The 26,697-nt window shown below is 49.1% G+C and overlaps 11 protein-coding genes across 11 annotated transcripts; 7 read left to right on the top strand and 4 right to left on the bottom strand.

Annotated features, from left to right (window-relative positions):
* Positions 1-492: 492 nt before the first annotated feature.
* SLT11 (Pre-mRNA-splicing factor slt11) lies at positions 493-1,611 on the bottom strand (the record flags this gene model as incomplete). Its single annotated transcript, XM_044814071.1, has 1 exon — positions 493-1,611. The coding sequence occupies one exon, from the start codon at positions 1,609-1,611 to the stop codon at positions 493-495; it is 1,119 nt and encodes a 372-aa protein (XP_044669372.1).
* Positions 1,612-1,914: 303 nt separating this feature from the next.
* ERG6 (Delta(24)-sterol C-methyltransferase) lies at positions 1,915-3,147 on the top strand (the record flags this gene model as incomplete). The annotated part of the gene is made up of 3 exons (XM_044814070.1): positions 1,915-2,109; positions 2,169-2,525; positions 2,572-3,147. The coding sequence occupies 3 exons, from the start codon at positions 1,915-1,917 to the stop codon at positions 3,145-3,147; spliced, it is 1,128 nt and encodes a 375-aa protein (XP_044669371.1).
* Positions 3,148-3,575: 428 nt separating this feature from the next.
* On the top strand, positions 3,576-4,881 carry PDB1 (pyruvate dehydrogenase E1, beta subunit; the record flags this gene model as incomplete). Its single annotated transcript, XM_044814069.1, has 4 exons — positions 3,576-3,956; positions 4,006-4,292; positions 4,358-4,684; positions 4,737-4,881. 4 exons carry the CDS (start codon positions 3,576-3,578, stop codon positions 4,879-4,881), a joined length of 1,140 nt encoding a protein of 379 aa, XP_044669370.1.
* Positions 4,882-6,532: 1,651 nt separating this feature from the next.
* KY384_005568 (uncharacterized protein) lies at positions 6,533-7,768 on the top strand (the record flags this gene model as incomplete). Its single annotated transcript, XM_044814068.1, has 1 exon — positions 6,533-7,768. One exon carries the CDS (start codon positions 6,533-6,535, stop codon positions 7,766-7,768), a length of 1,236 nt encoding a protein of 411 aa, XP_044669369.1.
* A 1,063-nt stretch (positions 7,769-8,831) lies between these two features.
* KY384_005567 (uncharacterized protein) lies at positions 8,832-10,826 on the bottom strand (the record flags this gene model as incomplete). The annotated part of the gene is made up of 2 exons (XM_044814067.1): positions 8,832-10,599; positions 10,651-10,826. The coding sequence occupies 2 exons, from the start codon at positions 10,824-10,826 to the stop codon at positions 8,832-8,834; spliced, it is 1,944 nt and encodes a 647-aa protein (XP_044669368.1).
* Positions 10,827-12,247: 1,421 nt separating this feature from the next.
* KY384_005566 (uncharacterized protein) lies at positions 12,248-13,340 on the top strand (the record flags this gene model as incomplete). Its single annotated transcript, XM_044814066.1, has 3 exons — positions 12,248-12,877; positions 12,973-13,101; positions 13,149-13,340. 3 exons carry the CDS (start codon positions 12,248-12,250, stop codon positions 13,338-13,340), a joined length of 951 nt encoding a protein of 316 aa, XP_044669367.1.
* A 98-nt stretch (positions 13,341-13,438) lies between these two features.
* Positions 13,439-14,443, bottom strand: KY384_005565 (uncharacterized protein; the record flags this gene model as incomplete). The annotated part of the gene is made up of 1 exon (XM_044814065.1): positions 13,439-14,443. One exon carries the CDS (start codon positions 14,441-14,443, stop codon positions 13,439-13,441), a length of 1,005 nt encoding a protein of 334 aa, XP_044669366.1.
* A 1,862-nt stretch (positions 14,444-16,305) lies between these two features.
* On the top strand, positions 16,306-17,907 carry KY384_005564 (uncharacterized protein; the record flags this gene model as incomplete). The annotated part of the gene is made up of 1 exon (XM_044814064.1): positions 16,306-17,907. One exon carries the CDS (start codon positions 16,306-16,308, stop codon positions 17,905-17,907), a length of 1,602 nt encoding a protein of 533 aa, XP_044669365.1.
* A 973-nt stretch (positions 17,908-18,880) lies between these two features.
* KY384_005563 (uncharacterized protein) lies at positions 18,881-20,892 on the top strand (the record flags this gene model as incomplete). Its single annotated transcript, XM_044814063.1, has 5 exons — positions 18,881-19,071; positions 19,127-19,833; positions 20,003-20,105; positions 20,159-20,402; positions 20,455-20,892. The coding sequence occupies 5 exons, from the start codon at positions 18,881-18,883 to the stop codon at positions 20,890-20,892; spliced, it is 1,683 nt and encodes a 560-aa protein (XP_044669364.1).
* A 575-nt stretch (positions 20,893-21,467) lies between these two features.
* On the top strand, positions 21,468-22,944 carry KY384_005562 (uncharacterized protein; the record flags this gene model as incomplete). Its single annotated transcript, XM_044814062.1, has 5 exons — positions 21,468-21,476; positions 21,555-21,581; positions 21,903-22,019; positions 22,435-22,794; positions 22,909-22,944. The coding sequence occupies 5 exons, from the start codon at positions 21,468-21,470 to the stop codon at positions 22,942-22,944; spliced, it is 549 nt and encodes a 182-aa protein (XP_044669363.1).
* A 408-nt stretch (positions 22,945-23,352) lies between these two features.
* On the bottom strand, positions 23,353-25,155 carry KY384_005561 (uncharacterized protein; the record flags this gene model as incomplete). The annotated part of the gene is made up of 1 exon (XM_044814061.1): positions 23,353-25,155. One exon carries the CDS (start codon positions 25,153-25,155, stop codon positions 23,353-23,355), a length of 1,803 nt encoding a protein of 600 aa, XP_044669362.1.
* Positions 25,156-26,697: the final 1,542 nt, after the last annotated feature.

Raw genomic sequence — 26,697 nt, 5'->3', positions numbered from 1 at the left:
TAGTGACACAGCAGACGTGATGACAAGAATGAGGCATTGACAGCAAGGACTTGTATTGGCACAAAAGGCAAGATAGCAATTGTTTCGAAACGTTCAAACTACCTAGAAGCTATGAGAAGAGACTTCCGGCAGACATCGAACGATCATTAAACAGCCCGCAGCAATCCATTTTCTCGGCCCTTGGGCCAGTCTTCCAAAAGACCATGAAAGAGAAAACCTCGGCAAGATTCTTGATCACAAGAGATTCCATACATGAGATGATGGACTTTGACGCGAGGTGGCGGCAGTAACGTGGCCCTACTTTTGAAGGGTCGTTATTGCCGTGAACCCGCATGTTCCAAGGTAGCAGGTTGCGCTCGAAGTCGAGAGAGATTCCAAGCGATAGAGCAGTGTGTAACTTTCGATAAGTCGCCCAAGGAGCCGGTGACTGCTTGCTAGTCTTGAGAAGGTTGGTCTCCGAAGGGTTGAAGACAAGATTAATATATCGTTTGCTCATCCATCCCCTGCTAGACTTGCATACTGTACATCGCCTTGGCCCGGAGGCAGAGCAATACTACCCAAGTCGTCCGTTCTGTCGATTGCATTGGCATCTTCTCTGGTCGAGCTCGACGTTGGATCACTTTGCTCAGCAGCGGCTACTGCTCGAGCCGTTTCTCTCCCGCTCCTGGCGTATGCCATGCGTTCTTCAGTATCGAGATGATCCAATGCCTTCGGCTTTCCCCAGGTTACTCTCAGCGGTACACCCTGGATGATTGCACGCCCTCTGCAATGATCTGCTGCAACCTCTGCACTATCTCTCGTTGCGTAATTTATGAAAGCACAGTGAGAGCGATGAGAGCACACTATAGATCGTAGAGCCCCAAAAGGGGCAAAAAACGTTCTTATGGCGTGTTCCGGAAGGTCGTCTTCGACACCTGTAACGAACAGGGATAGCACATTTCGGTCTCTTGGTGGTTCCCAGTCTCTTGGTTGTGGTGGTAATTGGGTGGTGCCTGGAAATGCTCGACCCCCTCTAGCTCCTCCCCTTCCACGACTGGCTCTGCTGTCTGAGGTTCGTACCGGTCCAAGGCTTTTTCCTGCTCCAGTGCTGGGTGACATCTCACTTCCTCCCTTGTCACCTTCGGCAGCTTCTATCCTTCTTTGTTTCCTGTAATACGGTTCGCTCTGTGCTAATTTCCTCAACAAATCTCTCCCTTTCTCATCTTCTTTCTCAAATTCTTCAAGACCAACCCCATCTTCCAAAGCCTTCTCATTATTCTGAGCGTAGTACTCTCTATTGACGCCGGAGTTGGGGGCAGAGCCAGCTAGTTTGAGCGCAGCGTCTCTGATTGTAATTGGCAGCCCGAAAGACAGATCCAACAGACATGACTGGCAGCAATTCCGTGTCCGTGCGCATGTTAGGCAGATATTTGTTCGCTTTGATCGTGTAGTTCGATCTGGTTTCCATGTGAAGACTGAGAAAGGCCGTGTACATATCTTGCACTCCAGGCCGTGATCTTGTTTTAACATCTGTACATATGGATTATCTGGGAGGCAGTTCTCACAAACGGAGGGGAAATCTGTGGACTCCCATCCTGAGCGGTTGAGATCTTGCTTTATTTGTGGCGGCATGGTAGGAACGGAAGGCTGTTGTCGATGGAGTCACGGTGGTAAAGCAAAGGGTACGCTCTTTGACTTCTCGTTCAAGAAGAACGTTCCAGTACGATATGGGTACGGATAATCCGTTGGTTCGCTGAGTAATGACCTGTGGTCTGATATTCGGGCACTAGGGAGGGAAGTTGCCGACGCTAGCGCGCGATTGCACGCGGAGTGGCCTAGAACTCAAAATTTTCAATATCCCCTTTCGCCGCGTGCCCTTCAAGGGCTGCCGCTCCTGCCCCTTCCATTGTCCTCACAGGATTAAAACCTGCTCTTATGGCTCCCATTGCACTTGAACCAGAGGATCACTCGCGAGATGCCGCCTTCAATAAGGCCATGCATGGCAAGTCTGCAGCTTCAAAGGGCGGCCTTGCATCCATGTTCAACAAGGATCGCTCTGCTCACAAAGCCGCTTCTGAGGACTATTGGAGACATTGGGATGACAAACTAGCTGGCACCGAGACGGAAGAAGTTCGAGAGGTGATAGTGCCTCAAATAAATCCAATGATCGCGTGCTGATCGATTGCTAGGCAAGACGAGCAGAATATGCTACATTGACTAGGCATTACTACAACCTTGCAACTGATCTATACGAGTATGGCTGGGGATCTTGCTTTCACTTCTGCAGATTCGCATATGGAGAAGGGTTCTACCAAGCAATTGCTCGTCACGAGCATTATCTGGCCCACATGATGCAGATGAGGGAGGGTATGCGGGTCTTGGACGTTGGATGCGGCGTTGGAGGACCTGCAAGAGAAATTGCAAAGTTCACTGGCGCAAAAATCGTTGGCTTGAACAACAATGATTACCAGATTGAGAGGGCAACACATTACGCTGCGAAAGAAGGCCTGTCCAGCCAATTGAGCTTTACTAAGGGCGATTTCATGGTCAGTGTCTGACACGACCTGCTCAAAATAAGCTAATGCGTAATAGCAAATGAGCTTCCCTTCAGAATCCTTTGATGCTGTGTATGCGATTGAAGCAACAGTGCATGCTCCATCATTAGAGGGCGTCTACTCCCAAATATATCGAGTTCTCAAACCAGGAGGTGTGTTTGGAGTTTACGAATGGTTGATGACAGAGGCGTATAACAATGAAGATCCCCACCATCGAGAGATTCGGTTAGGCATTGAGCAAGGCGATGGTATCTCCAACATGGTCAAGATCTCAGAGGGTCTCAAAGCGATCAGAGCTGCAGGCTTCAATCTCGAAGTCGCACAAGATCTAGCAGACAGCTCCGATGCCAGACCGTGGTATTATCCACTTGACGGCGATCTCACCATGGCTAGCAGTCTCGGAGACCTCGTCACAATTGCACGGATGACCCGAGTAGGACGATTTATTGCACATGGGGCAGTTGGGTGGCTTGAACGATTCGGACTCGCTCCTAAAGGAACCAGGAAAACTGCTGATAGTCTCGGACTGGCTGCTGATTGTCTGGTGGCCGGCGGAAAAGAAAACCTCTTCACACCCATGTACCTGATGATCGCCAGAAAACCAGCAGCTTAAGATGACACGATGTCTCTCAAGCTTTCATAATTCGAACGCTGTGTCCACCAGCTTGTAATGACCACATATCGACGGGCCGTGTACAAAAACTAGTGAGATCATTCTCAGTAATTGCTAATAAGGCATTGCTGGCTTCAGCTCGCATCCTCAAATGTATTTAGAACCTATTACATAGCATGAAACAGAATACCAGTCACATCGATCAAGAATATAAATTTATCGTGACCCTCTGGGAGGATTATTGCCAAATATCACTAGCGCGATTTCGGGAACTTAAAGATTCCGGTACCTTTTCTCGCCGAGAGCTGAGTGAGCTTCAACAAAATTCCCAACATCGGCTTCAGATTGACTCCCAATCCAGCACAATGATACTCATTGACTGCTAGCATCTACCTTCCTGCACACTTCGACTTCATTTCGACACCAACATGATCTCCTCGCGTCTGGTCTGCACCGGTCGTCGCCTTGTCACCTCTCAAACCCGAGCCACAATAACTCCGCTCCGACCGGCTTTCCACACAATACCCACCGCTCCCTCAGTAACAAGTCGACGGAAATATGCAACACCTAGTGGAACAAAGGACGTGGCTGTCAGAGATGCATTGAATGAGGCATTGGCGGAGGAGCTAGAGTCAAATTCGAAAGTCTTTGTGATCGGGGAAGAGGTGGCTCAGTACAATGGGGCCTACAAGGTCACGAAAGGTCTATTGGATCGATTTGGGGACAAAAGAGTCATTGACAGCCCTATCACCGAAGCCGGATTCTGTGGCCTTACCGTCGGGGCTGCTTTGGCTGGGTTGCATCCAGTAGTGCGTCAATGTGAACGGTGTTACCGGATCGCTGAGCTAATTTTCACAGTGCGAGTTCATGACGTTCAACTTTGCGATGCAGGCAATTGATCAGATAATAAATTCGGCCGCCAAGACACATTATATGTCCGGTGGCATCCAGCCCTGCAACATTACCTTTCGAGGGCCGAATGGGTTCGCATCTGGAGTTGCAGCCCAACATTCGCAGGATTATTCTAGTTGGTATGGCAGTATACCCGGCCTTAAAGTGGTGGCACCATACAGTTCGGAAGACGCAAAAGGCTTGTTGAAAGCTGCGATCCGAGATCCAAATCCAGTAGTTGTCTTGGAGAATGAGTACGCAGTTTCGCCGGACCCAGCTTACTCATGGATGTTGACATGCTGACTCGATCGATCTGCAGACTATTATATGGATCGACGTTCCCCATGTCCGAAGCAGCCCAAAAAGACGACTTCGTGCTACCCTTTGGCAAGGCTAAGATAGAGCGACCCGGCAAGGATCTGACTATCGTCACACTCTCGCGGTGTGTCGGTCAGGCGCTGACAGCAGCTGAACAGCTCAAGAAGGCTTATGGTGTCGATGCTGAGGTGATCAATCTCCGATCGGTCAAACCTATGGACGTTGAAGCTATCGTCAAATCCGTGAAGAAGACGGGACATCTGATGGCACTTGAGAGCGGCTTCCCAGCCTTTGGAGTTGGTGCGGAGCTCCTTGCTCTCACGATGGAGTAAGTCGCATGGCAGGGTCCCTCCCATCGTGCACGGCTAAGATTGGTACAGATATGCGTTCGACTATCTAAATGCGCCTGCCGTAAGGATCACAGGCGCAGAGGTCCCAACGCCGTATGCTCAAGGGTTAGAAGACATGAGCTTTCCACAAGAGGAGACGATTGTAAAATACGCGGCTAAGTTATTGCGGGTCTGACTCCCATAGGCCACCGGGTCGACTTGCCATTGCAAGAGTCTCGCATCTACTTGCTCCAAGTATGACGGTCTCGATCTTCAAAGCTCATGCAATCATCCAGCGGCGTACCGGGAAACTTCGTGGTGTATTTTGACAGCGAGAGTCTAGGCGCTGGTGGCAGAGGGTCGATGGGAAATGGCGGTCAGACCCTTGATAGTAGTAGCGACGGTCGAACGTGACCGTGTTGTGCTGCGGGGGTCTTCGGCCTCTAGGCTGAGATGATGAGACGAACGCAATGGCTTTACCATTGGATCTTTGCCGGCCTTGCACTACTGCAGGCATTGATAAGTACATCAGATTAGGTTCGCGTCGATCGGAGATTTTATGGCGAACCGTTATGCGGAGACCGTCGGCTGAACCATTCAGAGTGATCCATCTGCGATCGCTCACCAGCCTGCACCAGTGCTGCTTGTGCTCCTTCCCTTTCGGGCAAATCCACATCCTTCCCATCCTTCCCATCCTTCACCCGCCCTTCCATGCCTGACTACTGCCACTCTCCAACAGCCTCTCGCCTCCATACCCTCTGGGCCTCCCAGCACATGCAGGTCTCACCGGTCTTGCATATGCGCAGCGCCACATAGTGCGCACGACACGATCCGCGGCTCTAGACAACCGAGCGTGTCTATCATGCACTCAATCCTCATCTGCTTGAAACGGAGAATTTATTTGTTTAGCGTTTGCTTCAGGCACGAGCTCCGGAATATACGCCCGGCATTAGCACCGCTGCTGGTGGCTGCCTGCCGTCGCACGCCTGCAACACGAGTCGGCTCAAGCCCGACTGGACTTCGCGCCACCTCCCACTGTGCTACTTGCCTAATGGCTCGGTGCTGTTGCCAATGGACCCTCGACGACCCGGCGCATCTGGAGACCCTCTCATACCATCTACACCTCCGGATATTCGACCAACCGTCCACTATAAGACTACCAATCTGCGCCTGCCGTTTCATTCGCCCGAGGCTCGATCATATTCCATCTCCGCTTTCCTGGCCTCATCTTACTAGTAGCATTTGATTATGAAGCCATTGGAGCATTTCCCTCTATGGATTTTCAAGCTAATCCTCGATAAATCCAGGTGCTCTTCTTCACACGGCACAGCATCATTCGTCACTCAAATCGGCTTTACAATGAATTTGATATTTTATTCTGGTTGCATGTAAACCATGTAGGCCGAACATCTCCACTCTGTGATTTCTTATGCAATTTTGGGCCTGTCGAGCGATGATTATCATGTTGAACGGACGGAGACATCTCAGTCTGCTGTTAAGTATACATCTGCATATTAGACTCAGCATGACCTACATAATCTCAACAAGTGCAGTCTACCAACCCTTTGCTATATATCCCATCATGGTTGCGAGACCTGTGCATTTCATCCTTCCATTTGTGTCGTGTTTACGCTTCTGGGGTATTCGTTGAGCGTAAGACTGGACAACTGCTCTAGCTGTCAGTGATGTCCATCAGAAGAAAACAATATGATCAGAGGAGGAACCCATCTCCTCGTTGTCCCGCGACTTTTACCGCGATACCCTTAGAACTACGTGAGGAGATATACGATTATTTGGCCCACGACTCACTATCAGCACTCTTGAGCCTGCTTCTCACCACCCGACGCATGGCTAAGGAAGTGAAACCTTTTCTCTACAGGCGACCGCATCTATTTGACGGACAGTGCGAACTTTTCACATGGCTTGAGGAAGCTGATCAAGATTGCTTCCAATATGTCATGGATCTTCGTATCAAGCTGGTTGACATCAACCCTGAAACAATAGTTGGTGTTTTGGGCAAACGACTTCGCGACTCGCAAGTCACTAGAGAGGACCTTCGACCTGGTGATGATCCTAGGGGCAATCCATATTACGAAGCCTGCTTTGAGGAATTGAAAAAACTACAAAAGGCATTCACAATGTTGCCGGCGGTCAGAAATCTCACCATTGTGGAACATACACACTTGGATCCAACACCACCAGCACAAATGAATGATATGTTTTCGAAAATGCTGAGTCACTGTTTCCCAGACTTAAGAGAGCTCTCTTGCACGAAGACTATATTTCCTATCAACTGTATGGGCAACAAGCCAAGGCTACGCCGACTGTCGTTCACCGCCAACAGCAGCAGCAAAGACGAACAGATTGCAGCAACCGTCAAGGAGTTGCCCAGTCTTCATCTCGAGCTTCGCCGTATTGAGAAGATAGATCCGGCACAGTTCGACTGGGGATGTACAAGCGAAGTCTTGGCCAATATCCCACCACTTCAAAGCCTTTCACTACTGGAGGATGTCAGGTCTCAAGACCCCTCCCTCGTGGAAGAAGTTTTCATTGAATCTTTTGATGCTATGAGAAGACATTTGAGATCTACACAGAGCTTGGTCATCATCGCTAATCCGCCATCGCAAAGCCCAAAAGCTGGCATAGTGAAGAAGAACCTATTTCGCTTTCTAGAAGCATCAAGGCTGCGGCATGTGGAAGTGAAAGGAACATACTCCTCCATCTACCGACATCTTCCAGCATCAATCCAGAAATTTGTACTTCGACTGGACCGACAATGCTGTGAGTCTGTCGAGTCCGAAGAGCTGTTCTCCGACGTAGTGGAAGACTTCATGAGTCATGTCAAATTTAGAGCAATCGACACGCAGAATGATCCAAACATCCCAGGACTGATAAATCTGACAGAGATTGAAATCTGGATTCATGGACATCCACAGCTACTAGAACCAGATGACGATGACGAGAATCCGAGGCTTCTTGCGGAAAAAATTAAGATGCAATTGCGAAAGATTGGGATTCATTTCAAGCTCGTCATCACCCCTCCAAACAGACACTTCTCCGAAAGTATCTCAGCTGGTAATTAAGTGGGGAATGCTCTTTGTAAAGAGGATGATCAATGTCATGAACAACTACATACGTCACTGCTGCGAACATCTCATATTTCTTCACGTGCGGCACCGGCGATGCTACCGGATGGTCAAACTCAAATCCAACGACATTTCCTACTCAGTCCGAAGGTAGCCCTCAGAGATTACCAGACAGGTAATGTACGGGTAAATCTCGCCGTCACCGAGTGTTGATGATGGACAAATTTCCTTTTTGTGACAGGGGCAAACTTGCTTCGGTATTGAACGGCAAAAGCAAGCTGTTTAACCCCTCAAACGCCCATGACGACATGACGACACAAAGTTCATTCACAACAAGCAATACGAAGCGTTGAAGTAGCAAAGATGCAGAAGAGAGCACAATTATTCATTCTATATTCCCATTTCAACATATACAGCATACACATTTGAGAGAAGGAAAGGAGATGAACAGAATCAGATAGAGCAGCGAAGGACGGACCTTGGCAGGTATGAATTGCATTCTCAAAGGATATTTCAATCTTTCATCGTGCAGTAGACAGTATGCACAGGTGAATGTACATAGCAGGATAATGAACACAGACCATCTAGAATATTGGACGCTTCCCATGTCTCTTTTTTCTCTGACTTGACATGACGTGAATTCAATGCTTTGCCATCATGACAACGCGTTATCGCCAAGTCTTTCACTGATGGTCCCACGACCATAATCGTATGATCGACCCCCTCCTCCACAATCCTTCAGATTCTTAGTCTGACCGAAGTAGACCTTGACATGAGAAGCAAGAGTAGCTGAGACAGAAACGGCATCTCAGAGAGACTAGTGATGGACCGAGAAGGTGAGATGGATATATTCGGGTTTTTCTGAGCACGGACCGGAAAGGCACGAGCACGGGCGACGGAACGGCGATGCTCGGTGGTAGTTAGACGCTGCGGGGGGCACCGGGTTCGCTTGAGGAGGGGTTGGAGCGGATGTGAATGGAGGTCGCTTGTGGTCAAGGTAGCAAGAGAGAAAGGCTCTGCTTGAGAAAGTAGGATTTGTGATTGGGATGCTGTAGACCTATTATAGCTCCAGTGACCCATCACCTTTCTTCTCGTCATCCTCATCTTTACACTTCCAATTTTCCCTTACCCATTCCCCGATAATTTGTGTCATGCTCTTGCCTTCCATGTATGGTGCTGTGCTTTCTTCATCGAATCCTGTTCCTAGGAACTTCAAGGCCAGTAGCACGTATTTTTCTAGGAATGAGTTATACACCAGATCCACAGTCCTGGGATCTTTCTGGTCAGCGGTGGCGGGAAAAGCGACGCGAGACTCTATGCAATTCGGAACATTGTAGAATTTGATCGTTGAGTGGATAGTGTCGTCGCCATCGCTACCACCGTCATCGTGAGTCGTGTAGCCGGGTATGAGGTCTTCATCATCATGCTTATCCAATGGAGCTTGAAATGGGACTTGTCGGGAAGGACCGACGGGACTAGCTGGGTTGGACCTCTCGTCGTCGCCTTGAGACACAAGATTACCCAGTGGCACAGGTGCGATAGCCTTCAGCTCCGCGGCCAACTCTATCGGCCATAATTGTGGCACCTCTTGGTTCAAAATCTGTAGTAATCGCTTTGCGACATTGAAAGGAACATCTTTGATGAAGCGAAAGCCTGACGTGAAGGGCGAGACGGCGTACATGCTATCAATGGTAAAAGGGCCTTCGAAGATGTCAAAGCGCATGGCGCCAGTGTTGGTGAGTACCACGTGAGGAATATCTTTGCGTTCCTCTGTTGCGACTGTGTCGGGGAAGATATGGTCTTGGATGAGGGTGAAGAGACTGTCAGGGCTAGGAATGGGGGCACGATTCGTCCAGTAAGTTTGTGGTGCGCAGCCGAATTTGTCGTCAAGGTTGAGCTTTTTTCGGGCAGTCCTGATCTTAGCAGAGACATTGAGACCGTGGGGAGTGGGGAATGTCGAGGCGTTGAGCGTGGTGTGGTGATGGAAGGAATAGAGGTTGTTGTCGATATAACGACGTGAGAAGCTTGGAGAGGCTGCAATTTGCGACGAGGCTCGATTTGAGCCAAGGTGAGTAGAAGAGCGTGAGTAATGTTTGTTGTTGCCTCCGGCATTCAGCCCGTCGATGGACATGAAACCCACGGTTTCGAGGTATCTTCCACTCTGCAAACCATATGCCTTCTTATCGAATTTCTTGAAGTCTCGAATGTGCGAGTGACCGCCGAAGAATTGAATGGGTACATCCCATTGTTGGCCACGAATGGCTTTGTATATTGCCTCGAACTCAGGTGAGTGAAGGTCGGCATGACCGATGACTAGGACAAGATCGACTCTGCGGTCTCGAATGGCGTCTTGGAACCATTTCTCTTTTATTGTATCTTCGACCTTCTGTACAAAAATATTTTTCGCACCGTTATTGAAGTTGAAAAGAAAACCAAATGAGAGGATACGGATGCCCTGGTTTTTCGTTGTGAACTTCTTGAATCTCTGAGCCAGAGGCTTCCTTTCCCCAGCCCCGCCGTCTTCGATAATGTCAAGGTTTGAAGCGATGTAAGTGTCTTCGAAATGTGGCACTGTGGTATTGTATTCATATTCAATTGATGCTACTTTGTACAGCTCATGATTGCCGGAGCATATTGCGTCAATGCTCTGCTGGGAGAAAATATCGAGGTCATATTTCCCCTTGGGTCGTGAGGCGTCATAAAGACCGTTGCCCTCTATCCGATCGCCTGTGTCTATGAGTAATAAGTCCTTCCCTTCCTTGTCGGACTTCAGACGTAATCTCTCAGAGAAGGAGATGTAGTCGCCCCAGTCAGCACTATACGATGGTCTGCGTTTGTGTCAAAGTAGGTCGGAGCTGGTGCCTGTATGATGTACATACTCCTGTAAGTGTCCAGCATGCCAGCCGTGTGTATCTGTTGTGTGGAGGAAGTTCAGCTGACCCCAAGAAAGGTCCCTCAACGGAGCTGATACCGGAGAGACTGCGGATGGTTGCGCTGCTAATACGATGCATGCAAGCTCGAAAGGCAATGCCCAAAGGGCTCGTGTAATACCCATGATTTCGTTAATTTCTCAAAACTAGGTATTATTTCATTTCGCTCGAAGTACGGTTCCCAAGGTTGCTGGCGGGTGCTACATATTCCTAGTCTTGGCACAATAGAACTATAGCATGCTCCCTATCTTACCAGTCGTGAGCAAGAATCAAAAATATTTAGTAGCAAAGCTGTTCGAAATAGCTTAAGAAGTATCCCTTGTATACAAAGTCTTGTTAAAAAGAGGCATCTTCGCTGTCTATCGCCGTTATTAAAGTATGCAATTTCTGTAGCACGAGCCAAGGGCCGGTTGCCGGCAAGCTGTGGCTGGTTGAGCTTCGTGATTACATAATTATATAGAAATCTTCTATACTTCGTTTGAATAGCATCTCCTTTTCGCGTGTCAAGCATGGAATTCCTTTCTTACCATGCCATAAACCTTTCAACGGTCCGAGCGACTCCAGAGCCGAACAAAATTCTCATTCAATACGCAGAAATAACCGAGCCCCAACGAATGACGTGGATTCCCAGACAAATGCTGTGAAGCTTTTCCGATATCAATGACCCTCGGGTCATCTATTGGCGGACCTTCCTATTTCCGCAGCCATTTGAGAGATGCGACACAATCTACTGCCTGGACGAGACCCTTCGACTCAGCAAGAGCCGTCGGAGAACGAACGGTCGAGTTGGCGTATCATCTGCTACAGAGCCTTACAATAGAAGCCCAACGCTGCTTGTCTTACCCAAGAGAATCATTAGTGTCTGACAGGCGAAAGGCACGGTCAAGAATGGCATTGTGAGCCATTGCAAATCGGGAAAGGCCCAGACCAGGACGTGACATCTCCGGAAAAGGGATTTCTAAGACAGCCTACATGACAAGTCGACACGCAAAAGCGAGGTCCCATAGCTGCATATATGCACGAGCCCTTGGACCTCGAACCATATGACATATGCATCACGGTTGAACAATACCTTGGGCACTCGACCGAAAACTAAGCCTCTGATGAAAGTCAATCGGCCAAGCTCGGACAAGCTGCACCTGCGCTTGCTTGCGCACTCTTTCACATCGACCGAATGGCTCAACCATTGCTGCCTTCGTATCACAGTGGCATTCATATGCATTTGACTGGTGATCACCGAAGCCGTGGACCTATCGCGTATCAGTCCCGAATGGTAGCCAATCTGATTGTCGCTTCTTCTACGAAGGTATAACCAAACAATATTACCCTTTGCGGATCGCCTGAGGGGCATGCATAACCCCTCTTGCCACGATAGCGTATGAGCGTGCTTTGGTCCCTGGGCCAATCGTAGGACTCTTTAGAGAATGACATCGAATGTCTGTCCGTACTCATTGTGATCCAGTGAATATACTCAAAAGCTCCCATGTCTTCGCTCTGCCTTCCTCTTGTACATTGGTTTCGGAAACTCTTTCCTTCTCATTCTTCCATGGCGACGGCACGTCAAACGATTGCTCTCGCCGGCGTCGGCAATCTTGGTCGCTACATCTGTGAAGAGTTCGTTGCCTCACCAGACTTTGATGTCGTCGTCCTTTCACGGGATGCTGCGGGCAAACCATGGATGAAGAACCTCGACCTCACTGTTTCCCAGACCGACTATACGGCTGCATCCCTCACCAAAATCCTCAACGACAGCAAAGCTTCGATTCTCGTTTCCGTCATCAATCTCATCGACCCCTCCTACGTCACCGTACATGCTGAGCTACTCTCCGCCTGCCGTCAGTCTGTAGCATGCAAGCACTTAATTCCTTCAGAGTTTGCTGGCGACTGCGAGAAGTACCCATTGAGACCAGGCTACTATGTTAACACACGTGAGCCTTTTCGACAAATGCTGAGGGAGCAAAGAGACGTGAAGTGGACTCTGGTCAACATGGGCTATATCATGGATTATCTCCTGCCACAAAGCAAGACACATATGTTGCCTCTTGTTCCAGAATTTCCAATCGACGCGGAGAAATGGCATGCGACTTTGAGAGGTACGGGAGATGAAGTTCAGAGTATGACAAGGGCAAGAGATACCGGAAGGGCAGTTGTGGAGTTGTGCAAGGCAAAGGAATGGGTAGGTGAAACAGGCTATACTTGACACTATCGCATGCCGTCTTGGATAGACCTGATTTCACAATGGAGCTGAGGAGACACTGACTTGTTCCCTAGGAGCCGTATACATTCATCTCAGGCGAGTGGACCACTTTTAATCAAGCTATCAAGGAATTGGAGTCGTATTATGGTACAGCGTTCTCCCTTGTCTCCACGTCTTATCCATTAATGCATGCTATCACGCAGGTAAATCAATGCCTCGAGCTCACAGGTCCCTTGACGAGATCCGCCAGGTCCTGAGTAAAGCGGACGAAGGATTCACTTTTGAGATCGCTCTAGCGCAAGTGGAGGAAATGATAGTGGAGGAAAGCTTCACGTTTCCAAAGGAGAAGACGTTGGCACAGCGGGAGAAGTACCTTGGTGGGATGAAGTTCATGAGTTTCAGGGACTTGTTGAAATATGCAGAGACCGTGGATAAGGTTTAAATGAGTAGACACATACCAGCACATAACAGCTGATCATTAGTTGGAGGCAAAAACGTCATTGATGTCCAAAAGATCAAGGCTGGTTGCTACTATGCGTTTCACGCGTGCTGCGTTACCTCTATGGTCGGTCCCTCAAAACTTGAAGACCCACTTCCAACAAACAGAAATACGGGCAGTAAAATGACAAGACTCATCAACCCTAGCGATATCGATGTGAAGCACCATCCAAGCGAAGCGCAAACAAAGTGCATGTACAACAGTCCTGCGACCATTCCACCAGCGACGAAAGCGTTCATCAAACCGTAAGCCTTTGCGTATGCCCTGTTCGGCTGAGATGCTCCTGGGATACTCCCTTCAATGCCGTCCACGACTTTCGCAGCTTCTGCTCTAAATGGCGGCATCGACAGCATAAAACTTACTCCAAGCAGAAACAAGAGTATCGCGAGCTTCGACAATGGCATACTGGTTTCAGGCCCGAAGAGGCCTAAGAGGATCAGCGTGGGGATCACGATTATGAGGCCGCTAGCCGCAGGCCACTTTGCACCGAAGCGGTCGGTCAGGGTGCCCGAAATTGGTGCGAGGAAGACGGGAAGTATCATGACGAGGAATAATGCTGCCGTCTGCAGTGGGGCAAGATGAAATGTGGAGCTGATTTGTGAGGGCAAGACCCAGATGATGCCGTATTGAATGCCGGTAAGGAGTGAAAGGGCGATGCTGGCCGTCATGAAGCGGGTAGAGCGGAGGAGTAGGAGAGCTGAAAGCTTATGGATCTCGAAAGCGGGCTTCGGTAAGAGCGGGCTTGTTTCTACATCGTCTGATGGGCGTCGTCCGGAATTGCTTGCTTCAGCGTGATCAGACCCCCGATCGTCGTCGTCTTCCATGGAGGCTGGCTTGCTGGAGGTGTACATGAGGGCGGGTACGTTGCTCGTTGCGACAACTGAGGCGCTTTCACGGCGTGTTCGATGCTCTTTGATCGTGAAACTCAACGGGAGTATGAGGAAGGCCAAAATGAGATTTGGGAGAAGGGCCTGCGAACGCCCGCTTCGCTCGTGCGCTGAGCTTTCAATCATGAGGCCAAATTGTAAGCCAAGAGTTTGAGCCATGCTGGCATAACCCATCGTCTTCCCAGCGCGTTGTCCACCGAGCAAGTCAGCAAGAAGTGCATATCCAAATGTTGAGATCAAGGCGGTCGAGACACCTTTGAGCATGCAAGCAACTACAGTCACCGGAAAGGAGCCCGCGAAGGTGAAGAAGAAGGCTGCTATACCCGACAACATAAAACCAAATGTCAACGGATCCCGCCGACTTTGAAGTGCATCACCTAATTCAGCAGAGAGCACTGCCAAATTTTACAGAATTAGCCCGATCTGATAGAGTTGAGCAGCTCTGTTGCAACGTACAGGATCCAACCATACTCGCAGCGGAATAAGTCGCCAACGAGATGTAGTTCCATCTTTGCCCTCCTTCATGTTTCGACCACACTGGCGAGGGTAGACCTGTACTCAGACCCAACAGCGAGTCGTAGAAGAATATCAAGCATGAAACTAAAATGACGAAAGTCAAAGAAGAGCGGAATTGTGCGACCATTATGCTTGATGGACTGTTGTTGAATCGCTCCTGTTGTCGCTAGTTGACACAGACTGCTGTACAAAATGCTTGAATAGCCTGGGTTGAGTCAGAGTCGAACTGCGACGATTTCACGTCATTCATGTTGACTCTCGAGTCTACCTCGAGTGGGATGCTAGGATATATCACTGCACTCAAGGTAGTAAAGCGGTTGTTCAATGGCTCGTCCTACGCCCCTCGATAACCCTCTCCCATAGCTTTCATCAGTCTTCGCCCTTTTCGTACAGCATCAACTTGAAAAGAAGACCACAGTGAAAGCTGACGTATATTGCCTATCAATAGCCCTCCGATATGAGTTATCGGACGCTGGCCAGGATCCATCCGAAAAATCGCAGAATTGTATGCTTCATGCGGACATGGTCGGCTACTACCCCGCACGAAAATTGCTCAAAGCTACTCTGAGGCTCAATTGAATGCATTGTAAACAAAGTTCTTCTGGACCTTGATTTGCACGATTGATACTTGCCATTTGCTTCAGACGTATTTGGTCCTTCAAGGGGCCAACCTCCGCGCTTTTCATTATCTCGGTGAACAGAGTCCTTGCAAAATTGCATAAAGTGCTGTTGAGATGGACTGCGAAAGTGCGTAGTGGTCAAGTTATAACGAACAGTAAAGTGAAAGCATTAAAGACTTCCTGTATACTCTAAGGGTTCGCGGAAGCAGGGCATTTACCAATGATGGAAGGGCTGAGCACGTGTAATTCGGGGATCATTAACAGCTAATCACCACATAGTCTTCGAATGTGATGATTTTGCTCTCAAGTTTTTGAAAGGCAAGAAAGGCTATTCGCAGCGACAACTTAACAAGCACATTGGATTGACAAGGCCTCAGGTACCAAAAGAATTGCATATTCTGGCCTTAGCGGAATTTTGCAGGCTTAATATCTCGTCGATTTCAGAGTCTATAAAGAAGTTTCTGCCTAAAAAGTAATTGATATGTCTATTAAGAGGATACAAAACACAAAAAGTTCCATTGAAAACCTTTTCGTTGGCGATATACAGTCATATTCCTAATTTCAGAATATGCGATTATTTTGCCAAGGTTGACACAAGGGAGCTAAGGTAAGGTAAGGTAATAGGCCGGTAATAAGCCTCGCTGCCAAGACTTATGCCAAGCCAATCCTACCTTATCGAGTACCTTGAAGTACCTCACAGCAAGGTCCTTTAGAGTTGTAGGCTCTGACCATCAGACCCGATCATGCTCGAGGCCTAAGCAAAAAATATACCTTGGGTCGGCAAGCCAGTCTTAACAGAGTCCTCGTTCTCGCTTCGGTCATGCACTTGAGGCTGAGGTATAGCTTCCTCCATGGGGTCTATTTACAAGAAGACCTTGCCTACCTATGTCTCTCGGCAGAGCAGTCCGCAATCAAAAGAAATACAAACACCTCAATGCAGTCATCTCGTCCACAGTTTGGTCTCGCGACGCCGAGGTGAAGCTTCAAAAATACCCTGAGAATCCCAGGGTTGCACTCCTACCGTTACGCTCTCGGTGGGAATGGAATCAATTTGTCTTCGTAAAAGATAACATATGCACCAAAGAGGATGCACCAGTTACATGCGGATCTGCATTACTCGCTGAATATCGCAGTCCTTTCAAGGCAAGCGTCATATCTAAGTTGGAGGCACGTAAAGCGCCTATCGCAGGTACTACCAATCTGGATGAGTTTGGGATGGGGTCTGACACGACACACTCTCATTATGGTGTAACAAAGAACTCATACTCTGACCAATTATCAGCCGGAGGTAGTTCTGGGGGTAGTGCAGTGGTCGTTGCCACGAACCAATGCAGATATGCTCTAGGAACAGACACAGGAGGATCGATCCGTCTACCAGCTGCGTATAATGGGGTTGTGGGATTCAAACCCTCTTATGGGATGGCACCAAGAAAGGGTGTGGTAGCTTACGCCAACTCGCTTGATACTGTCGGTGTCCTCGCGCAGAGAACTTGGAAAGCTCTCAATATTTTGGCATGCATACGCTCCCATGACGATGGGGATCCAACCAATCTTCGTGCATCGCAACGTGAGGGAATAAAGCTTAGAGAGAAGCTCCACAGAGCCAATCTGGAGAACACTGGTATTAAATTGCGTATTGGGGTGCCAAAAGAGTACAATACGCTTGAACTACAGCCTGTCGTCCGGGATGCGTGGATTCGTACCCTTCAGCTGCTCCAATATGCAGGCCAGTCAATACATCCAATCTCATTGCCATCAACCCGGCTAGCTCTTTCGACATATTACATCCTCGCTCCTGCCGAGGCCTCGTCAAACCTTGCTAGGTACGATGGAATCAGATACGGAAGGAAGAAAGAGCGATCAGACGCAAGCAGTGAACGCCTTTTTTCTCAGACTCGAGGTCAAGGCTTGGGAGAAGAGGTAAAGAGGCGAATTCTCTTAGGCGCTTACAGCCTTAGTGCTGGCGCTATTGACAACCATTTCATTCAAGCCCAGAAGGCTCGCAGACTTGTTCAGGAAGAATTTGACAGAGTATTTGCATTCCCTAACCCACTCAGGGAAAATCGAGATGTCTCAGACGCGAATACAGAAGAAGGTGTGGATATGATCATCACGCCTACCGTGCAATCATTACCTCCAAGATTGGAAGATGTAAGGGCTAGACACCCCGTCGACTCATATAGCGCAGATGTTTTGACAGTCCCGGCAAGCCTGGCCGGACTTCCTGCGGTCAGCGTCCCGGTGCCTGTCCCCAGAGAGTACGGCCCTGTAGCAGAAGGTGTGCGCTCGACTGCAGTCCAGATCATCGGCCAATTCTCTTGTGACAGCATGGTGATAAGGACTGCTCAGCTCATCGAGGCCCTTCACGCTATCACGGGCAACGACCTAGCGAAGGAGCTCACGCCAGATCAAATCAGTGGCGTCAAGGATGTCAACGCTTTTAGCGATACCTTTGTGGCACGGACCGTCAACGACCACGTACATTAGGCTAGACATTGAAGACGTCGAAGCGTGAAAGACACACTTGAATCCCCTTTGGAAACGTCATTTGAAACGGGATCAATCGGGTTCTGATATCGATATCCACAGAAGGGCCGCTGTGACGGAGCGTTAACCATGCAGGTAGAATACCAGGGGATGTTGTGCACGCTCTTGAGGTCTACGTTGTGCGAGTCTGGTGTGCGATCCCAGGCGAATGGCTTGCAACTCATCGTCGAATAGTGAAGAATCTCACCGCACTTGACGCGGTCCTAACAGGCTTCATACCAGGCTGATCATATCGTAAACCCAAGGAAACGCGGATGAGTGGATGGGACGGCGGAAATTGTTCAAGATAAGGTGAAAATGCAAATAGGTGGAAACCTTCAGGAACAGAATGCCATGGGATATTCGAGATGACCAGCGAGGGGAGTACAGCTACAAATGATGCTGTCTCGGACGTTAATAATCGCAAAGGAAGCGGCGAGGAAGTGGACGATGATGCGATTTTTGATAATCCGATTCGATCTAGTATATCGACGCTAGCTTTAGCTTCATCCAGCCAAGATAGAGATGCCGCCCGCGCAAACCAAGCCACTGCACGACCCAATTGCCTTGTAATACATTCCATGCTCTCCTATCCCGAAGACGGGGACCCTTCTGCAGGTAGTTCACCTTTTTCGTGGCTGCCATGCGCTCCTGCTAGATCTTTACTATTTGCCTTCATTGTTCATGTTCAATATTTAGAGACATTACTTGCTTCTGGGACATCTGGAATCTAGCATCAGCGTAATTCGGAACCTGTCCTATTACTATTTGTTGCTTCACCGACATATGTGGCAAGTCTATGCGATTGCTTGAGATCTGGCCGAGTAGCTTTGCTGATGTTGTAAAAGTGTGCAAAACAACATCCCTTCTATCCTACTCGACTAGTTTGCCCCACCCTCGAATACCATCTCCCCTAGCTCCGACGTAACATATAATGAATGGCTCCGAAATCAAGAAGGTCGCCAGCAACAAGATCAAGCAAGTCGCAAACGCTGCGAATAATGCTGCGAATGGCAGCGGATCTCAGAAGAAAAAGAGAGGTACCGGTCTAAAGCCCATTATTACGACCGAGGATCAACAAGCCGCAGATGCAAGCCCTAAGAGCAACAAATTAAACACTTCAGCGTGAGAACCCTATATGTAGCTTTTGATGGAGTCAACTCTGCTGACGATGAAGTAGGACAAATTCCCCAATGTCAACCTACAAGACTCAGCCCAGCCGATCGTCGTCCTCGTCGACAGAAGAGGAAGATGCCAATGTCACAGCGGAGGAGGAAGACTCGGAAGATTACTGCAAGGGTGGCTATCATCCTGTCAGTGTTGGTGAAAATTACAAAGACAATCGATATACCGTCACTCGAAAGCTGGGCTGGGGTCATTTCTCGACGGTTTGGCTTGCGCGGGACAATAAATCTGGCAAACATGTCGCTTTGAAGGTGGTAAGATCAGCAGCGCACTACACCGAGACTGCAATAGACGAGATCAAGCTCCTTAACAGAGTTGTCGAAGCAAATCCGAACCATCCTGGCAAACGATACGTGGTTGGCTTGCTGGACTCTTTTGAACACAAGGGTCCAAATGGTGTGCATGTATGCATGGTTTTCGAGGTACTTGGGGAGAACTTGCTCGGTTTGATTAAGAGATGGAACCACCGCGGCATTCCGATGCCCCTCGTCAAGCAGATCACGAAGCAGGTACTTCTGGGTTTGGACTATATGCATCGGGAATGCGGCATCATACACACAGACCTGAAACCCGAGAATGTTCTGATAGAGATCGGCGATGTCGAAAAGATTGTGAAAACCTTCGTCAAAGATGAACCAAAAGCCGATGCAAGAGAAGGCAACCCCAACGGCCGGAGGAGACGCAGGACCATCATCACTGGGAGTCAGCCACTTCCAAGCCCTCTCAACGCGAGTTTTAGTAGTCTCGGAGATCTACGATTTGGGAGCGGAACGTCAGGTTCCCACAGCAGTCTAAATCACATGGTCACGGATAGTCCGGGTAATTCTCTCTGCCACTCGACCCTTGAACGAGTTGCTGATCTTTGTTACAGTCTCAACAGAACCGCCAAAATCTATGATAGAAATGCTGGGCGTAAAGGGCGCTAAAGCCGCAGACGGAGCGTCGCCTGATCCAAAACACCAAGAAAAGACTGCGTAAGCCTCGCTGTCCCCCCTCGCCACGTCCACACACTGATGCTTGAGAGTAGTGAAAACCTATCTCAAACAATTTCTGGTATATCGTTGAACAAGAACACGTCCCCAAAACGGCAAAGTGAAGACGACACAGACGGTATAGAGCTGATATCTGTCAAGATTGCAGATCTGGGGAACGCCTGTTGGGTTGGTCATCACTTTACGAACGATATCCAAACAAGGCAATATCGGTCGCCTGAGGTCATACTTGGTGGTAAATGGGGAGCAAGCACGGATGTCTGGAGCATGACTTGTATGGTAAGTAACACATTGTTTGCTGAACCGCCTCAACCCTAGCTCAAGCTTTCAGGTCTTTGAGCTCATTACAGGCGACTACCTATTCGATCCTCAATCTGGCACGAAGTACGGAAAAGATGACGACCACATTGCCCAGATTATCGAGCTCCTAGGCAACTTCCCACCCCCGTTGTACAGGAATGGCAAGTGGTGTCAGGAGATTTTTACAAGGAAGGGCGAATTGCGTAACATACACCGGCTACGTCACTGGGCCTTATCGGACGTTCTGAGGGAGAAATACCATTTCCCGAAAGAGGAAGCGGAGAGGATAGCCGCTTTCCTCATTCCTATGCTAGGCTTATTACCGCAAGACAGAGCGAATGCGGGTGGAATGAGCAACAGCCCGTGGCTCGACGATACCAAGGGTATGCAAGGGTTGAAGCTCCCAACAGTCGTCGGTGCAAAAGGCGATGGTGTTGAAGGCTGGGCCACCGAAATCAGGAAACGATAGTCGCTACTGACGAGGTATCCGGTAGTGAGACCGACGCCCTTCTTCGCTAGAACATGATGGGACAGCTGTAGACATTTCGTTGAATTTCTAGCGATGCGTGTGAAAATAGGGGCACGGAGAAGCGTTCGCATGCACTTATTTTCGGCGATGATCTCCCATAATTTGTCCGCACTCATTGACAAACTGTGGGATGGTAGATCTCTGATTCGAGCACTTATACAGGGGTGTAATCTAAAGCTCCTGGATATCACGATTTTTATGCCTTCTTTAGACGATTAGCGATACTGCAGCTGGCTTTGAGTCTGAGGGGAGATGGGCACTGTGCATATTGTAGAGAGATACTATACTACAGGCAGACAGATCAGACTGCCTGAATTCATGAGTGATGATGTCCGCAAAAGACTTCTGTATGAACTGCATTCAAAGCAGTGACTGCGCTCGTAGAAAATTGGGAATACGCGTCTTAATGGGCCATATTTCGTGACTTGACATCTTCTGAAAAGTCACAAAGTCTTTTTCCAACCTCTCGATTCACCCGCATAAAAACAACCCACCATAAACGCAGGTCTCTCGCAATGCCGCCAGTAAGCACAGACCAGTAGATCCCCCTGTATCTGCCAGATGTTTCCGAGAAACAGATGTCTGACTATCTGGATCCATAGCCGTGGGCGACCAACCCTGCTCCCAAGGTACGTTCCTGCATTCTTAGATCTGTCATACTTCCTAGACGTACGTCTTGTAAGACATGGACAACCAACTAGTAGCGAACCAGCGCTTGCTCTTCTGCGTGAGGTGTTGTGAGGGAGAAACTTTGTAAAGGAATGGGGGAAAATGACTTTTTATCTCCTTGCTCGAAAGAAAATAATGATCCATCATGTCGACGATTTCTGCCTCTGCTATTGTGAGGAACGACTTTCAATCGGAAAATTTCACTCTTCATCGCTTCGTTGCATAATCCATCCCCTTCATCACCCCAGAAAGCAAGAAGGCGACGCTGATACTCTTCATAGACTGAATCAGCCCGCGAAGCAGCCAAATCCTTTTTCTGCGATCTCTGCCAGAAGGGCTATAGTCGGATCAACGAGTTCGAGGCACATGAGGGCAGTTATGATCACCAGCATAAGAAGGTATACCCCCTTCTTCTCCTTCCCCTCGTTATGGCTTTCGTCTGGTCTCCAGTCTTTTTGGGTTCTACTTTTCATTGTTTGAGATGAACTGCCGGATTTCTTGTGATAGGGTTCTATTTAACGCTGTTGAGGGGTTGCGGGCAAAAAGCTGAGTGGGGAAGAGGGGTCAGTTAGTGGAGGCAATGGCAAAGTCTACTTGCTTCGCGTCCAAATCGTGACAGATGACAGCTTTCTTTTGGCATGTATAGCCTTGCCGGTGCCAAGTGTTCTTGTTATTCTTGACCCGTATGTCGAGGCTTTCGAGCTTGGGTCCTGCTCACCCCTCACGCCTCTGTCTTACACCTACTTCTCCCCATCCATCACGAGCCATACCCTCAAGCAGCCTTTACACCATACTAACCACCCTCTCTTATAGCGCCTCAAGGAAATGACGCGCCTAACCCGCGCCACGGGCACCGCCTCGACCAGCAAATCCGACGACCCCTCCTCCATCTCCATCAAACCCATTTCTCTCGGCTCAGCCACCGGTGCCGGCAAGACTGGTGGCGCTGGGTTCAAGAAAGGCGGATTCAAGAAGAATGCTTTTGCTGCTTCCGAGGACGAGGTGAAGACTGTAGTTGCCGGGGGAGGGGAGGGGGATAAGGGGGATAAGGGGGATAAGGGGGATAGGATGGAGGTGGATGATGTGCAGGGGGAGGGGAATGGCAAGGGTAGTGAGCAGGAAGAGTGGGAGAGGTGGGGAGATTATGATCCTAGGAGACCTACGGGGTGTGAGGTTGGTTGTAGGGGAAGGCGGTGAGGGGGGAGTGAGTGGGTATAGTTCTGTAAGTTTAATCGAACAAATGAGAAAAGAATTTACCATCGACTTGGTCTTGCTTTCCCCGGACAGCTGGATCATTCAGGCGAATGGATGCACTCATTGTGACATCCCTAAGGTGTTGGCTTTATGTTACGCCCGAAATCTTTGTGCAAGGTGAAACTGAAAATGAATGATCGATAGATAAGAAAAGCAGAAGATTTACAACGAAGGTGCTATTTGGGAAAGGACTTTTTGCTATTTGCCTTTGTCGCCACCGTTTGACTCTGTATAACATGCTACACCTCTAATACTTTATTGCTAACCAAAGAATTTGTTGCCTCGCCTTATGTCCCATCGATACTTCGCACTATCCACTTTTGCATATACGCATTTGCTAAGGAACTCCTTTGAACGAATGTTGCGTTGCTAAGTAGCAACTGCATGATTGTAAACCGAAAAGTCCCGCCATGAGAATTACCACTTCTTCTTTCCCTTCTCATTCCCTCATTCACGTAGATGCCGTTTCGATAGTATTCAAGAGTCCCAGATTGGGCCGTAGGCCGGGATTGACGAATTATTCAAGTAGTCAACAATCTCGTACGTACTTTGTATATTAGAAATGACGAACACTGCCTCCGCGTTTGATTGCTTGTATAGCTGTCCGGCTAGACCTTTTAGATCAGGCCTCTTGCCGTTGATTTTGCCAACTATTAGGGCCTCAGGGTCAGCTCTTCTCACAGCGTCGATGGTACTTTGACCCCATACTTCAGCTGGACGTTGTGCTGACCAGATGATGCGGCATGGCATTGTATGGTTGACCAAGAGCGACAAAACCGGTCCAATACCCGAGCCAGTGGTCACAATAACCACTCGCTTGAATATCACAGCCATACGGAGCACACCAATTAGCGGGATACCTCGGACCCAATATGAATAGACAGGCTCATTGATCTGCTTGTGCGTCCAGTCACCAACCGCAGTGAGCACAATATGGAATGAGGAGCCGTCTTTCTCGGGGATTGTTGCAAACGGATGCCACTCCTTCAAAGGGTGGTTGGCGATCCTAATGCCGACGACAACTCCAACGACAGAATAGTTGAAGTGCAGTCGCGCTGCGGTTGGAGACAAAATCTCGGTCCAGCATTGCACTTTACGCAGTCGAAGCCAAGGGAGAGCAATACTCAGCGTAATGACAATGAGAAACCAGAAAGCGGGTGTTTGGATCAGGACATGACCAGCTGACTGTGAGTCAGGATTGTTAGATTGCTTGAATGCAATGAGTATAGTCTCAGTCCAGAAGAGTCCGACAGCTAGCCATCCGCCTAAGCGGTGAACGTTCTCAAAAGTGTCATGACTCCTGAACCTGAGCCGGGGGTAAGCCAGGATGCATATCAGCAAGAGCAATGCAATCAAGACGTATGTAATTGTGAGGATTGGTATGCTTTCGAAACTTCCTTCGATATACTGTTTCGTCAGCAAGACAGTGAATAGTAGATACCACACTGTTGCTGAAACAGCGGCTCCGCTATGGACACCTCCAAAATGATATACTTTGGCTATCGCTCGACGGACACGCAAAGGAAAGGAATGTGGGGTCCAGCAAAAGATAGTGTAGAGAGCATTGACAACATACTCTTGTCGCATAAGGATTGCGCCCGTGATATTAGCAGCAGTCGCGGTCGCAACATGATCTAGAGATGGACCGAATGGGTGTGAGTTCCGATGCTTCGTTAGGACCCAGACGAAGGCGATGATGTTAACGATGAATACCAGAGAGAAAAGTCTTTGGTAGGCATTGAACACCTGATTTCGGAATTGCCTTGGGGATGGGATCCGGAAATTGACTAGGGTCTTTGATTTTTCCGAGAGAGGTTCGGCAGTAGGATTAGAAGATGCTTTTTCGGCGATGGTGGTAATATTTGACTTTTCAACTTCATGATCCAAATCAGGAATGCCAATTGATCGCCGAATGAGCCCGTTCGCGATCTCGTCCTTGAGAGCGGATTCAGTGACAGATAGAGTGGTCGAAGTGGGCGTGTAATTGGGTATGCATTGGCTAGGCGATTCTTTGGACGAACTCAGATCGACAATTTGGGCACGGGAATCTTCGAAGGTTTGTCCAGTTGCGTCCGAGTCTCCTGTAGATAATGATTTGATAGATTGAGCGGAAATGCTGAATGTCTCTGCTGAAGGCTGTTGTGTTGCTATCGGAAGTGGCTCGCCGGTTTCGTTGCATGGTGTCACAGAGTGGGTAGGCAGCGTATCATCATGGCTTTTTGGCTGGCAATTGGATGATGAGGGCTTTGGAACCTCCTCGAGGGGGGTGGCGTCACTCATGGCAATGCGTGATACCTGAGATGGCCTTGTAAACACGACGAGACGGACGCAAGCGACGCGCAATGAATACCACGCACCTGGTAAGGAACAATGCTCTTGTTGTAGGGCGACAGACTAGTGGGTGCAGCGGTGAGTGTGAATGAGGAAGGTTAATTTTAGTCTGGAATGCTTCTGTCGGAGAGGAACTCTGATCTAACAAAGTGGTTTGTGTCTAGCTTGATAACGGAAAATGACCCACGGCAGCTTGTTATATCAGTGGAATCCATTTGACTCTAATCCATGTGGGAGATAAGTGGAGCCTTGAGCTTTTCGTGACGGTTGGAGGCAAAGCAGATGTGTCTGCAAATCGCAAATGCGCACCGAAAAGTGGCAACTCGAACGGGAGCCAAACGCTGTGTTGGCCTGCGATGCACCCCGGAAGGAGGAAGAGGCAATTCACGTCAAACGACGGGGCATCACGCTTTTCGGATTGCACTGTGGTTGACACCAATGGTGATGTCTTTGCTCGAGTCTGGCAAAAGGGCGCTAAGAGGAATAGGGCATTGCCTGCCATCAACCCTCATCTCAATCTCGATCGATCAGTTCCCCCTTCTCCGCACATCCGCCATCTCAACGGATGGGGAACACTCAAGAAACGGTTCTTCTCATGAGGAACACCAACACACGAACTCATCTGACACGCTCACGAACTACCCCCCACAGAGAGCATCGCATTTCAAGCTGTCGTTCACATTGTCATCCGGGGGTGCCACACTTGATGATGGTGGTGTGGTCATCATCCACTTCCACATTCACACACCTCGGCTTCTGCTACGGCACGCAACAGGACGAGAACATTGCTGTCACGAAGATAATATCACATGAGGGATGGACTTCAAATCAAACGATTGCCGTCGAAGGCTCCTCCACTCTGTGGCGACTTAGCCTGGCTAGGACAGTGCCTGCCTTGTGAGTGGACGATGAGTCGTGGACCTGGGATTGGAACCAGGTAGCTGGGTCGTGTCTACCGAAGCAAGATCGCAGATCTTCGCTAGCGTACCTATCGTCAATATCAGATCAGTGTGCAGGGGATTTCAAATCGCGTGGTCTTCAACGTCGACGAAGCGGAAGTGCATGCGAGCAAGTCCGCATCATTCGCTGCACATAGCCGGAATGGGTACTCAATCAACCGGAAGGTCGAGTTCTACAAAGCTCCGCGGACGCTGGACGGGAGGACTCGAGACTAGGAAAGAAGGGCTGTGAATACCGCAACAAGACAAAATATCGTTGCAACGGCGACTACTACCTGTCACTTTTGGAATCTGTCAATCAGATCAGAGAGCGCTAGATAAAGGCAAGGAGAAGGTAACTGGCCTCATGGCTATCATTGTTGCGGCGTCGGGCGATGTCTGACTTCAGCGAATAAAGTCGTGCCTTCGAGGCCTCGGCTTACGCCAATGTATCCAGGAAATCGGACACGAAAACTTCATGTGAGTGAAACATCATCGACCTACGACGAGCTGGCTGCTACCGTATGTCCAGAGGTCAGAGAGGTATCCACAG

Source organism: Bacidia gigantensis, assembly GCF_019456465.1.
Source record: "Bacidia gigantensis strain McMullin 20006 chromosome Unknown contig_245, whole genome shotgun sequence".
Classification (NCBI taxonomy): Eukaryota; Fungi; Ascomycota; class Lecanoromycetes; order Lecanorales; family Ramalinaceae; genus Bacidia; species Bacidia gigantensis.
Note: the sequence above shows the minus strand (reverse complement) of the source record. Positions and strands in the feature narration are given on the sequence as shown.